This window comes from Anolis carolinensis, unplaced genomic scaffold, assembly GCF_035594765.1.
Source record: "Anolis carolinensis isolate JA03-04 unplaced genomic scaffold, rAnoCar3.1.pri scaffold_10, whole genome shotgun sequence".
Classification (NCBI taxonomy): domain Eukaryota; kingdom Metazoa; phylum Chordata; class Lepidosauria; order Squamata; family Dactyloidae; genus Anolis; species Anolis carolinensis.
The window spans coordinates 17,456,142-17,471,619 of NW_026943821.1; the positions used below are offsets into that span (position 1 = coordinate 17,456,142).

The following is a 15,478-nucleotide window of genomic DNA, read 5'->3' on the forward strand; positions in this document are numbered from 1 at the left end:
TTACTCTATTTATTATTACATGTATTATTTTCCTGTATTTATTATTATTATTATTACATGTATTATTTTACTCTATTATTATTAAAAGGATACATAAGCACATTTACATTGAAGAAGATGAGAATAATGATTTGATCAGAATTGGACAGTCTTATCTTAAATTTGAACTTTATGTAAATATTCAAAAACATTTAACCTACTGATGCCTCAATTAATGTAATTTTATTAGTATCTACAGTAGAGTCTCACTTATCCAAGCTAAACGGGCCAGCAGAAGCTTGGATAAGTAAATATCTTGGATAATAAGGAGGAATTAAGGAAAAGCCTATTAAACATCAAATTAGATTATGATTTTACATATTAAGCACCAAAACATCATGTTATACAACAAATTTGACAAAAAAAGTAGTTCAATACGCAGTAATGTTATGTTGTAATTACTGTATTTACGAATTTAGCACCAAAATATCACAATACAGTAGAGTCTCACTTATCCAACACTCACTTATCCAACGTTCTGGATTATCCAATGCATTTTTGTAGTCAATGTTTTCAATACATCGTGATATTTTGGTGCTAAATTCGTAAATACAGTAATTACAACATAGCATTACTGTGTATTGAACTAAGTTTCCTGTCAAATTTGTTGTATAACATGATGTTTTGATGCTTAATTTGTAAAACCATAACCTAATTTGATATTTAATAGGCTTTTCCTTATTCTCTCCTTAATATCCAACATATTCGCTTATCCAACGTTCTGCCGGCCTGTTTACGTTGGATAAGCGAGACTCTACTGTATATTGAAAACATTGACTACAAAAATGGCTTGGATAATCCAGAAGCTTGGATAAGTGAGACTCTAGTGTATTTTTATTTCTGAAATTTACCACCCTTGGCTTATAATGGAGTCAATGCTTTCCCAGTTTTTTTGTGGTAAAATTAGGTGCCTCGGCTTATATTCGGGTCGGCTTGTACTTGAGTATATATGGTAAATCCATAAAATGTTCAATCCTTGCTGTCTAGAGAAACAGCTGTGGATTGGGGCGGGAGGCAAACTGCGTTGGATTATCCAGAACGTTGGATAAGTGGATGTTGGATAAGTGAGACTCTACTGTAAAAAAGGTAAAGGTTTTCCTTTGACATTAAGTCCAATCGTGACCGACTCTAGGGGTTGGTGCTCATCTCCATTTCTAAGCCGAAGAGCCGGTGTTGTCCGTAGACACCTTCAAGGTCATGTGGCCGGCATGACTGCATGGAGCGCCCTTACCTTCCCGTCGGAGTGGTACCTATTGATCTACTCACATTGGCATGTTTTCGAACTGCTAGGTTGGCAGGAGCTGGGGCTAACAGCGGGTGCTCATTCCGCTCCCGGGATTTGAACCTGGGACCTTTCGGTCTGCGAGTTCAGCAGCTCAGCGCTGAACACACTGTGTTCAGCTTTAACACACTGTGCCACCACCAGTTACTTTAAAAGCAGAATGCAACCCATATTATACTTTAGTACAGGGAATTAATTACTTTGAAAAATACTTTACACACAAGTGCCAGTGTGGATAGAAACGGTGAGTTTAAAATGTTGAGAAACAATGATCAAAATGAATTGATCCATGAACAAGGATAGAACAAGTATTCCACGGCCCCCACTATACGCTACCCGAGGCAACCACCTCACTCTGTCTCTATGGGAGGGTCAGGCCAGGGCTTAAACCATAACTGGGGTGGTTTGTGGCAAGCCGGGCTGTAACAGATGCCGAAGGCAAGTGATTCAGGCGACTTATGCAAAGGAGACGTGTGTTGGTGATGAGCAGATAGGTTGGGTGATTCGGGCAGCACCTTCCTCCTTCTGCAACAATTGCTTCTTGTATCATCAGGAAGTTTAGACAACCTGAACAATGGCTTTGGATCTAGTCACTCAGCTATCCATGGTAAAGGTGGGGTGCTAACAGGTGCTTCCTCATCATCCAGACCTTGGCTAATACCAGGCAAAATAAAAGACAGGAGGTGACAGAAAGACAGCGCCTGGGATGCTGCCAGCCTTTGGGGTAAGAAATCTCGATCCTTTCGTTGCTTTCTTGCTAACGCTATATTTTTTCCTGGGGAAAAGAGTACTTCTTAATCTGGTGAACCCCGCTGGAAATCCTCCTCTGGAGGCAGAGGGTGCTAGTAAACCGGTGATAGCCTGAAAACCAACACCCAAATTTATTGTATCTGCTTATACAATGAGGCAGATCTGGGCTGACTAGAAATTGATAATCCCAGTCAAAGTGGGTATTAAATTTTTTTTAAAATTATGTCAGAAGTGACTTAAGAATATACTGCAAGTCTTTTCTGGTATGAGAGAATTGGCCGCCTACAGAGACGTTGCTCAGGGGACGTCTAGATGTGTTGTCATCATCCTGCCGGGAGGTTTCTCTCATGTCCCTGCAAGCTAGAGCTGACAGAAGGGAGCTCACCCCATCTCACAGATTCGAACCAGCAACCTTCAGGTCAGCAATCCAGCTGGCACAAGGGTTTAATCCATTGTGCCACCATGGTTCCAAAGAGGGTGTTTATAATACAGTAGAGTCTCACTTATCCAACATTCTGGATTATCCAACGCATTTTTGTAGTCAATGTTTTCAATATATCGTGATATTTTGGTGCTAAATTCGTAAATACAGTAATTACAACATAACATTACTGTGTATTGAACTACTTTTTCTGTCAAATTTGTTGTATAACATGATGTTTTAGTGCTTAATTTGTAAAATCATAACCTAATTTGATGTTTTCCTTAATCCCTCCTTATTATCCAAGATATTCGCTTATCCAAGCTTCTGCCGGCCTGTTTAGCTTGGATAAGTGAGACTCTACTGTACTATTATTTTTGGAATTTCGTTTTCAAAGCAACACAACTGGGAATGAAGTTACTCTATAAAGGAACAGTGTTTAGTTACTTTTAAATGTTACTTTCTAAAGCCATTTAAAGTCAATTGTAGAGACATATAATAATAATAATAATAATAATAATAATAATAATAATAATAATAATAATAATAATACAGTAGAGTCTCACTTGTCCAAGCTAAATGTGCCAGCAAAAGCTTGGATAAGCGAATATCTTGGATAATAAGGAGGGATTAAAGAAAAAGCCTATTAAACATCAAATTAGGTTATGATTTTACAAATTAAGCACCAAAACTTATACAACAAATTTGACAGAAAAAGTAGTTCAATACACAGTAATGTTATGTTGTAATTACTGTATTTACAAATTTAGCACCAAAATATCATGAAATATTGAAAATATTGACTACAAAAATGGCTTGGATTATCCAGAGGCTTGGATAAGCGAGGCTTGGATTAGTGAGACTCTACTGAAATAATAATAATAGCAGAAACCAGTGCAGGTGGTCCCAGTAGTGATGGGCACACTGGGTGCCGTGCCAAAAGATCTCAGCTGTCATTTGGAAACAATAGACATTGACAAAATTACGATCTGCCAACTGCAAAAGGCCACCCTACTGGGATCTGGGCGCATCATCCGAAAATACATCACACAGTCCTAGACACTTGGGAAGTGTTCGACTTGTGATTTTGTGATACGAAATCCAGCATGTCTATCTTGTTTGCTGTGTCATACAATAAAATAATAAGTTTATTTATATCCCGCCTCCATCTCCCCCGAAGGGGACTCAGGGCGGCTTACAGCAAAATCAAAATACAGTAGACTCTCACTTATCCAACATTCGCTTATCCAACATTCTGGATTATCCAACGCAGTAGTCAATGTTTTTGTAGTCAATGTTTTCAATATATTGTGATATTTTGGTGCTAAATTTGTAAATACAGTAATGAAAACATAACATTACTGTGTATTGAACTACTTTTTCTGTCAAATTTGTTGTATAACATGATGTTTTGGTGCTTAATTTGTAAAATCATAACCAGATTTGATGTTTAATAGGCTTTTCCTCAATCCCTCCTTATTATCCAACATATTCGCTTATCCAACATTCTGCTGGCCCATTTATGTTGGATAAGTGAGACTCTACTGTACAAGCAATGATAAAATATGAAACATCAAAGGACAACAACAGAAACCAATAATAAAATATACACAATAGGCGAAAAAAATTATGGGGGTGTGGGATCATGCTCCAGAAACCAAGATATGAACGGATTGATTGAAATTACAATTGGACCAGAAGGCCATTGCAGTTCCTCCCAGCTCTACATTCTGTGATTTTATGTGTGAAATTTTGTTTTCATGTTGCAATTACATAGTTTTTATTGCTTGTAATAATTTATCTGTCAGGACAGAAGACCGGCTAATTCTACACTGCCAGATAACACAGTTTGAACTGCATTATATGATCAGTGTAGAAGCAGCCATAATTAAGGGCAAGTTTACACTGGCTGGTAAATCAGGAGCCAGTCTGGAATAGAAATGGATCCACATGCACATTACTGAACCCCTTGCAGTGCAGAGAAAGGGAAATGGGGGCAGTTGTCTGTGTGGACAATTTCTACAGTCTGTGAATATAATGGATTGCATGCTTCTCTGTGACAATAATGTCTCCCTCCCTCACTTTTGCAGGGTGTGGTAAGAAAGAAGTTCTTGGAAATAATACAATCCTCAAGCATACAATGTTCCTGGAATTCCTGGTAGCCCTATTGTTTTTTGTATCAGCTGGTAAGATCTTGGGTGGACTAAAGAAGTATATATTTTAACGTACTGTATATACTCAAGTATAAGCCTAGTTTTTCAGCCATTTTTAAGGACTGAAAAAGCCCCTCTCGGCTTATACTCGAGTGAGGGTCCTGGCTGGCTTATACTCGAGTATATATGGTACATTTATTATTTTTTTCTATTTTATTGGTATTATTACATTTATTATTTTACTCTATTATTATTGTTAATATTACATTTATTTTACTCTGTTTATTATTATTAATAATACATTTATTATTTCACTCTGATATTATTATTGTTAGTATTGCATTTATTATTTTACTCTATTATTATTAAAAGGATACATAAGGGCATTTACATTGAAGAAAATGAGGATAATGATTTAATCAGAGTTGGACAGTCTTATCTTAAATAGTTTTATGTAAATATTCAAAAACATTTAACCTACCGATGGTAATTTTATTGGTTTCTATTTTTATTTCTGAATTTACCACTCTTGGCTTATACAGTAGAGTCTCACTTATCCAAGACTCGCTTATCCAAGGTTCTGGATTATCCAAGCCATTTTTGTAGTCAACTTTTTCAATATATCGTGATATTTTGGTGCTAAATTTGTAAATACAGTAATTACAGCATAACATTACTGCATATTGAACTGCCTTTTCTGTCAAATTTGTTGTATAACATGATGTTTTGGTGCTTAATTTGTACAATCATAACCTAATTTGATGTTTAATAGGCTTTTCCTTAATCCCTCCTTATTATCCAAGATATTTGCTTATCCAAGCTTCTGCCGGCCCGTTTAGCTTGGATAAGTGAGACTCTACTGTACTTGAATCAATGTTTTCCCAGTTTTCTTGTGATAAAATTAGGTGCCTCAGCTCATATTTGGGTCGGCTTATACTCGAGTATATACGGTACTTTGAATGTTTGTGTGTCAATTTGTGATGAATCCAGAGATAACCGGAGCCATCGTGCTACCTGGGGCAAGACACTAAAAATACCTTTTCTACATGTCAAGATGTGGAGTATCCAAGGCTGGTCAAGACATTTTGGCCGATGAGCTGACCTTCCCCTTGGAATTCTGTCCCTAGGAGCAGATGCACTTGTCCAAGAAAAAGCCTAAAAAATCTGGTATTTAAAAAAATTAAAAAACAGTTTTTTAAATTAAAATCCAATTTTTTTAAAAATGTGTGAAATCATTTTAAAAACATAACAATAAAATTTTAAAACATAGCAAATTCGCCCCAAGAAAAATAGCTTCCTGCAACCAATTTCTCACTTTGAGAAAGGTCTTTACCTTCTGGATAAAAAAAGCAGGGCAGGGACCAGCCTAGCTCCCAGGGCCGGCCGTAGGTAATTTTCAAGTGTAAGTGAACAGAATTTTGACGTCCCGCCCCCCCCCCCCCCAAACCAACCACTGAAAAAGAAAAGCGTTGGCTAAGCGAATATCTTGGATAACAAGGAGGGATTAAGGAAAAGCCTATTAAACATTAAATTACATTTTGATTTTACAAATTAAGCACCAAAACATCATGTTTTGCAACAAATTGACAGAAAAAAGGTAGTTCAATACATGGTAATGTTATGTAGGAATTACTATATTTGCGAATTTAGCACCAAACATTGAACTGGAATATAGGGCAGTGTGGACTCAGATAACCCAGTTCAAAGCAGATATTGTGGGTTATTCTGCTTTGATATTCTGGGTTATATGGCTGTGTGGAAGAGCACTGAGGGTCCTTCCATGCAGCCATATAACCCAGAATTTTAAGGCAGATAATCCACAATTAAAAGGTCACCGAAAGGGAATCTGGCCCCTGGTATTTAAAAAAACTCTAAAATTGAAATGGCAGACAAAGGTTTGAGGTAATGAGACAAAGAGAGTTCCGGTGGCTGTAGAAAAAAAGACGTTTATTCTCAGTGGCCAAAGAGAATAAGCAATAAGAAGGACCTTCCCCTGTAATCAGGAAAGCAAAGGTACAGAACAAAGAAACACAGGTCCTTATATACTATTTTTGCCTTTATCTACCTCATATAGGCATTATCCATCACCAATTAGTGTCAAAAAAGTCTTACTTTGCACTTTACTAAAAGCTACTTTTTCATTTTCCTAAAATATAGGCTACTTTCAAGACCTCTGACCCTCCATTAGGCCTTATCTAAGGAATTCCTATCTAGGTTCTCAGGGATCCATTAATTAAGGAATTCCCCCCTATCTTAGCTTGTCAGAGAGTCATTAGCACTCCTACATGGTGCCAGGTCATATCTTGACATCCCAAAGGCCTTAATTTGTCTTTTGTCCATTAGCTTATCTATTCTTGTTGACACTAGACATATGTCTCTGGAACTTAGGGTGAACTTTGGTCTCTGCTTATGGGGAGACAGTTATTTGCTAAGCAGAGTGTATTTTGGGGCTATATGCACACAATCTGCTTGTGATTACATTTTTCCTATTCCTATTTCTAATATGATTACATTCAATATATAGTTTCCAATGCAAGTATTATATTTTCCCAATACACCTTCATCACAATCAGGACAGTAAATAAAGAACAGCACTCAGAAAACAGAGGAATTCCAAACAGGAAACAATCAGGGCCAGCTAACACCTCCCAACAATGGATTCCCCCAGACAGGAAGCAGACAGGCTTTGAAGTTGCAAAGCCATTCAATGCTAATCAAGGTGGCCACTTACAACATTCACATTTGCCTCAAGGACTGACATTTCACATATATATAACCCCCACTTGCCTAGTTTCCAAGAGACCTCGCCAGAAGTGGTAACACGCGTGCTCGCCAGCCGCTTCACCCGGCAGGAGGCAGCCTTAACTGCGCCCCCCAAATGATGCCGCCTGAGGCAACTGCCTAATTTGCCTTATGGGTGAACCGCCCCTGCTAGCTCCCAATGGAAAGGATGTTTTCTGGAAGGTATTCATTTCTGGTTTACGTTTTTACAGCGAGTGCAGCGGAAGCAGAACGGGTACCTGGAGGGAAGGCGTGTCCTGCTCACTCTCAGCCGTGGCAAGCGGGACTCTTTTCTGGCTTCAGACTAGTTTGTGGAGGGACTCTGATCCACAAGTCATGGGTGCTCAGTGCGGCTCACTGTAGAAGGAGAAGGTATGTGCACACGAGCAGAGAAGTAGTTACGCGTACTGCATGCATGTTCTAAGGACTTTATCACAGCTGCTCTATCACAGTTGCGTTATCATTGATAGTGAATACATACTGGGTTTGTTTATTTATTTATTTACAGTATTTATATTCCGCCCTTCTCACCCCGAAGGGGACTCAGGGCGGATCACAATATACACATCATTGGCAAACATTCAGTGCCATATACACATAGAACAGAGACAGACATAGAGGTATACATAGAGCTTCCTGAGGGTATGCTCAATTCCGGCCACAGAGGGAGCAGCTGCTTCATCATCCACTGCGATGGCAACTTCCTCATTCCAAACACTTGCTGGACGATTTTTTTAGGGTGTCGTAAATTAGTTAGTTCGCCCCGGTGGCAAAGTGTGTTAAAGCACTGAGCTGCTGAACTTGCAGACCGAAAGGTCCCAGGTTCAAATCCCGGGAGCGGAGTGAGTGCCCGCTGTTGCTCCAGCATCTGCCAACCTAGCAGTTCGAAAACATGCTCCGTTCTGCCCAGGTGAAACCTTTACCTTTTTACTAGAGTCATGGAGCCCCTAGTGGCTCAGTGTGTTAAAGCACTGATCTTCTGAACTTCTAGACTGAAAGGTTCGAATCTGCAGGTTCGAATCTGGAGAGCGGAGTGAGCTCCCGCTGTTAGCTACAGCTTCTGCCAACCTAGCAGTTCGAAAACATGCCAATGTGAGTAGATCAATAGGTACCGCTCCGGCGGGAGGGTAAGGACGCTCCATGCAGTCATGCCGGCCACATGACCTTGGAGGTGTCTACAGACAATGCTGGCTCTTCGGCTTAGAAATGGAAATGAGCACCAACTCCCAGAGTCAGACATGACTGGACTTAACGTCAGGGAAAACATTTATCTTTTTAACTTAGTTAAATTAGCCTCCCCACATATAAGTGGTACCTAGATTTCCTACTTGATAGATGCAACTATCTTTCGAGTTGCTTAGGTCAGCAACGAGCAGGGGCTATTTATTTTATTTTAATGGTTGGGTGGTCATTCTGCCACGGGCTGGCCTCGAACTCATGACCTCTTGGTCAGAGTGATTTATTGCAGCTGGCTACTAACCAGCCTGCGCCACAGCCTGGGTTGAGTACCTTTCATATTGTATCTCTTTTTATTAGTATCATTGTGCTAATTTACCAATTTGTGCTCCCATGATTGTTTTTTCTTGCACCTTCGTGGTCTTGCCTTATAAAATAAAAGGAAAACATCCAGTTTGGGATTAGCAAGGAGGGAGTGAGAAGGGGAATCCCATGCCGGCATGCGAATACGAATGTTGCAGGATTGGGAGCTACATTAACAGGTTTTACTTGTCGATAGTTAGCAACAGGGGAATCACAGGGAGAAGGCAGACTGACAGTTTGAATGTTTCATTCAATACAGCCCAGAAAAAAATTAGTGGCCCTTTTGCGATATACTTTACAATATCACAATAGCTTTACAATGTCACTGTCACTATCATGGCAACATCTTGTGAAAACCTTGAGTTTGCAGTTTGCTTAGTTACTAGAACAGTGGTTCTCAACCTTCCGAATGCTGCAACCCCTTAATAGAGTTCTTCATGTTTGGTGACCCCCAACCATAAAATTATTTTCTTGCTACTTCATAACTGTAATTTTGCTACTGTTATGAATCATAATGTAAATATCTGATATGTAGGATGTATTTTCATTCACTAGACCAAATTCGGCACAAATACCAAATACGCCCAAATTTAAATACTGGTGGGGTTGGGGAGTATTGATTTCGTCATTTAGGAGTTGTAGTTGCTGGGAGTTATAGTTTACCTACAATCAAAGAGCATTCTGAACTCCACCAACCAAACTTGGCACACAGAACTCCCATGACCAACATAAAATACTGGAAACCTTTGGAACAAATGGAAAGCTATGCTATTAGTCATCCTTCCTGTATGTTTCTTCCTAGTCCTTTCCCTGTGCGTCTCGGAGAGCATGACCTCAAGCGCCTGGACTGGTCCGAGCAGCTGAAGCTGGCCTCCAAAGTCATTGTGCATCCCAACTACGATCCTCAAACCAAGAACAACGACATCATGCTCGTGAAACTGCTGACTCCTGTCTGCTTGAATAACAAAGTCAAAATCCTCAAGTTGCCAACCACTTGCCCTGTTCCTGGGACCGAGTGCCTTATATCAGGGTGGGGTACAACAACAAGCCCTGAAGGTATGTAGGGACATGTACAGCTATATTTCGGGAGTGCATGTCGCATATGATTTGATCCCAAGCTGGAGTTCATCAGACAAGCAGAAAAATCTTTTTGCACTCAGTCACTCATATAGATATAAATGTTAAACCTATAGACTTCAGTTTAGGCTGCAATACTATAGGGGTCTGAACATTCCCAGCTTCACTACAATCCCTGCTTTATTTATTTTTATTTATTTATTTACAGTATTTATATTCCACCCTTCTCACCCTGAAGGGCACTCAGGGCGGATCACATATACATATAGGGCAAACATTCAATGTCCATATACACATAGAACCGAGACAGAGACAGACGCAGAGGCAATTTAACCTTCTCCTGAGGGGATGTTCGATTCTGGCCACAGGAGGGAGCAGCTGCTTCATCATCCACTGTGACGGCACTTCCTCATTCCAACGTCGTAAATTAGTTAAATTTGCCTCCCCACTTTATAAATGGTACCTTATTTCCTACTTGATAGATGCAACTATCTTTCGGGTTGCTAGGTCAGCAATGAGCAGGGGCTATATTTTATTTTTAATTGACGGGTGCTCACCCCGCCACGGGCTGGCCTCGAACTCATGACCTCTTGGTCAGAGTGATTTATTGCAGCAGGCTGTTCACCAGCCTGCGCCACAGCCTGGCCCCATTTCTACATTCCTTCAGTTATATGTGAGTGTGTGAGGTGTGTGTGCATAGGAAATGTGTTGGTGGGCTTTGCCCACATATGTGCTGGAGCACATGCATCAAACGCAAGGCCCACAGGCCGAATTCAGCACATCATGTAATTTTATATGGCCTTCCAGATGCTGAACTGCAACTTTTGTATTCCTCATCATTAGACATCATGACTAGAATTGATAGTTGTGCTACACTAATTTCTGGAAGGCTGCAGTTTTGTTCTGTTTAGTCAGGAGAGTGTGGTTTGAATTTCGATATAAGGCTCATAGGTGGGACATATGACTTTAAAATGTCCTTCAACCGTTCTCCAACCTCAGAGCCAAAAAGTGCTGTTTGGTTGAAATTCCCATTATTCCCAGTCCACATAAGTAATGGGAGTTTCCATTCGATAACATCTGGAGGCCAAAACTGAGTAAAAACTAAGCACCAACCACTATGTAAGAACATTATAGTTGGCCTCCTGTATCCATAGATTCTCCATCAATTGATTTAACAGCCCTTTGAAAGCAACTATCAGGCTGATATGGGCCTCGATGAAAATTAATTTGATACCCTTGTGCCAGAGAATAGCCTCATGCACCCCATCTAGAAAGAGTCTTACCGCTATTTCATCATATAATAGTTGCCATTGCATAATAATCGCACATAACCCTTTTTGGGGGGTCTCAGTTTGAGATTTTTAGTATTCCTCACATAATAGTCGGACCCGTAGTTCATGGTTTAATTATAATGCAAGGAGGCATCATGCACCTGAGCTTGGAGGAAAGAGGTGTGGGCGGTTTTGCAGCTATGGGATTTCCCTTGGCTAGCTACTGAGGGAAGCCCTGTAGCTGCAAAAAAAATTCACCACATAATAGTCATATCCGCTCTTGTCAGAATATTATATGGTGAAATACAATATGCATTTGGGTGTTTCGCACACTCTCAGTCCCAGAAAATACTGTAACACATTCACCTTAGACATGCTTATAAATCAGAAATGACTTGAAGGTACACAACAACAGGAACAACAAAGCTGCACATACATGTGTCACAAACAAGAGGTTATTGAAATGGCTGAGCTCCTACACTGGGTTTTAGTAGTTATGCACTCATTGTGTTACACAGCCTTTGTAAAAAAAAGATAAAGATTTCCCCTGATGTTAAGTCCAGTCATGACCGACTCTGGGGGTTGGTGCTCATCTCCATTTCTAAGCCGAAGAGTCGGCATTGTCCATAGACACCTCCAAGGTCATGTGGCCAGCATGACGACATGGAGCACCCTTACCTTCCCGCTGGAGCAGTACCTATTGATCTACTCACATTGGCATGTTTTCGAACTGCTAGGTTGGCAGGAGCTGGGGCTAACAGCGGGCGCTCATTCTCCTCCCGGGATTTGAACCTGGGATCTTTCGGTCCGCAAGTTCAGCAGCTCAGCGCTTTAACACACTGTGCATTGTTTGTGGAACCAAAAGCGCATTAATAGGATTACACCATGAATACTCTGCCGAACTATTGCACTGGATGACCTTGACTACTAGTATTATAAGACCAAAGTAGGTGGGGAAAATAATGTATTCTACTCATTCTTTACCTTTAGATTGCTTTTTCTCTAAGTATGTTGCTTTTTTCCGCACACAGTAAATTTCCCAGATGTTCTGCATTGTGCAAACATCACCGTTGTCGACTATGAAGTCTGCCGATCCATCTATCCCAATTATATCAATGAGAACATGGTCTGTGCGGGCAAGATGGAGGGAGGCACAGATGCTTGCCAGGTGAGTTGTTTCCTCTGCTGTAACTATGCACCCAGTGTGCCGATCACCACTGGGACCATCTTGACTGGCTTGTGCCAGAGTCTTTGCAGTTCGATCTTTAAATCCTCGTATCATGTAATAATGATACAATTCACAGACGACCTTTAGGGACTAGTTCAGGGATGGGCAAACTTTGGCCCTGCAGGTGTTTTGGACTGCAACTCCCACCATTCCTAACAGCCTCAGGCCCTTTCCTTTTCCCCCTCAGCCGCTTAAGCGGCTGAGGGGGAAAAGGAAGGGGCCTGAGGCTGTTAGGAATGGTGGGAGTTGCAGTCCAAAACACCCGCAGGGCCAAAGTTTGCCCATCCCTGGACCACACACTCAAACACAGATGAGCAAATATCTCCGTTCTACTTTTCGGTTCTTGTAAACTTCAAAAGTATGATAAATTCATTTAGAAATGTGCAAATTTTGGAAATTTCGAAAATTTAATCTCAAAAATGAAAACGAATCTAACCATCTCTGATCGTGTTGCATTTTATTTTTCCTGCAGGGTGATTCGGGTGGACCCCTTGCCTGCAATGGGCAGTTACAAGGGATTGTATCCTGGGGACCAATTCTATGCGGACAGCCAAACAGACCGGGCGTCTATGTTAATGTCTGCAAATATGTGGACTGGATTAGAGAAACCATCAGGCATAACTGAACATCGTTTTGCAGCCCCGAGCAAACCGAAGGGAGGACAAAAATACGGAATTGATTCAACGTCTGTCATCCTTTCTATAACTAGTTGAGGTTGCTTTTATCACTGCGGTGGCACAATGGGTTAAACTCATATGCCGGCTGAACTGCTGACCTGAAGGTTGGGTTGCTGACCTGAAGATTGGCAGTTCAAATCCTCGAGGTGGGATGAGCTCCCGTCTGTCAGCTCTAGCTTGCGGGGACATGGGAGAAGCCTCCCAGCTAACACATCCTGGCGTCCCCTGGGCAACGTCTCTGTAGACAGCCAATTCTCTCACACCACAAGCGACTTGCAGTCCGTTCTCAAGTCGCTTCTGACACAATAATAAATACAGTAGAGTCTCACTAATCCAACACTCGCTTATCCAAGCCTCTGGATAATCCAAGCCATTTTTGTAGTCAATGTTTTCAATATATTGTGATATTTTGGTGCTAAATTCGTAAATACAGTAACTACTACATCGCATTATTTCATATTGAACTACTTTTTCTGTCAATTTTTTTGTATAACATGATGTTTTGGTGCTTAATTTGTAAAATCATAACCTAATTTGATGTTTAATAGGCTTTTCCTTAATCCCTCCTTGTTATCCAAGATATTCGCTTATCCAAGCTTCTGCCGGCCCGTTTAGCTTGGATAAGTGAGACTCTACTGTAAAATCACTTCCACGGTGCTATCTAAAAATGTGAAATAATAAAAGTTGTGTTTAATTGCCAAGTATTAACTGTCCTCCAAAGTTGTAGCTTTTTTCATTCACTGTCTCTCACTGGTATTCATCCTGTTTTGTGCTGAGAAGATTTCTGAGTGACGTCTAATCATGAACCCCCAGTTGTGATTAAAATCTTCATCCCCTTCATAGAATTTACATTTCCTGGGATAAGTTACAGAGAACGAAGACGTTTAGCCCACACTCAAGCCTGAAAAGTTTATACTTTTATTTATATCATACTATATTAAGATATAAGACCCCGGTGGCACAATGTGTTAAAGCGCTGAGCTGCTGAACTTGCGGACCGAAAGGTCCCAGGTTCAAATCCCGGGAGCGGCTTGAGCGCCCGCTGTTACCTCCAGCTCCTGCCAACCTAGCAGTTCGAAAACATGCCAATGTGAGTAGATCAATAGGTACCACTCTGGTTTCTAATTTGATAACTGCAGCAAAATTGTTAATAGCAAAAAATTGGAAAGAAAAAAAGGAAATCCAATTAGAAGAATGGTACAGGGAAATTTGGAATATAGCAATTAATGATAAGCTGATTTGCAATATTAAAATTAAAAAGGGAATATCGAAACAAACAGATTTTTGGAAAATATGGAGAAAATTTATTGAGTATATTTTTAATGAGGGAAAGGGATATAAGCCAGCAACAATGAAATTTTCGACTTGTGAAACAGTATGAGTTGGTTGGTCCTGGTGAAGGTGGCACAAAATAAAGGGAATGGAAGAGGGGGAAAAGGTATAACAATAACAACAATAACAATAATAATAATAATAATAATAATAAATAAAATTATGTATAAGTACCCTGTTTCCCCTCAAATAAGACATTCCCATAAAATAAGACCTAGTAGAGGTTTTGCTGAATTGCTAAATATAAGGCCCCCCCTGAAAGTAAGACCTAGCAAAGTTTTTGTTTGGAAGCATGTCCACCGAACAGAACACGAGAGCATGCAGGATCGGTGAATGTACGAACCATAGATTGTTGTACATGGAAATAATGGTAGGAACAAGAAATTCTTGACAGGATTCACAGTTTGTCTGGTTATGCTGGTTTGTGATGACAACTACTTACAGTATATAATAAATGTTCATTTTTTTTGTTCAACAAGAAATGTGAATTCTTCTTCATGGAAAAATAAGACTCCCCTGAAAGTAAGACCTAGAGCATGTTTGGGAGCAAAAATTAATATAAGACACTGTCTTATTTTCGGGGAAACACGGTAGATAAAAGGGTGTAGTCGAGAGATAAGTAGTAAAGCTGTAATGGAAAAATCTAAAACTGATAAGAAATATGCTTAAAGATGTTTTGATTTTTTTAACTGTCTGAATGTATACAACAGGATATGTTTAAGATATTGTAAAATGAGGAAAATGTAAACTTATACATTTTGATAAATTAATAAAAAAATATATTTTTAAAACAGGACCGCTCCGGCGGGAAGGTAAGGGCGCTCCATGCAGTCATGCCGGCCACATGACCTCGGAGGTGTCTACGGACAACGCCGGCTCTTCGGCTTAGAAATGGAGATGAGCACCAACCCCCAGAGTCAGACATGAC

General features: G+C 40.2%; 1 protein-coding gene across 1 annotated transcript; it reads left to right on the top strand.

Annotated features, from left to right (window-relative positions):
- Window positions 1–1,574: 1,574 nt before the first annotated feature.
- Window positions 1,575–13,483, top strand: LOC107982290 (trypsin). The gene is made up of 6 exons (XM_016996038.2): window positions 1,575–2,045; window positions 4,583–4,678; window positions 7,639–7,798; window positions 9,768–10,021; window positions 12,345–12,481; window positions 13,014–13,483. The coding sequence occupies exons 2-6, from the start codon at window positions 4,633–4,635 to the stop codon at window positions 13,164–13,166; spliced, it is 750 nt and encodes a 249-aa protein (XP_016851527.1). The 5' UTR covers window positions 1,575–2,045; window positions 4,583–4,632; the 3' UTR covers window positions 13,167–13,483.
- Window positions 13,484–15,478: the final 1,995 nt, after the last annotated feature.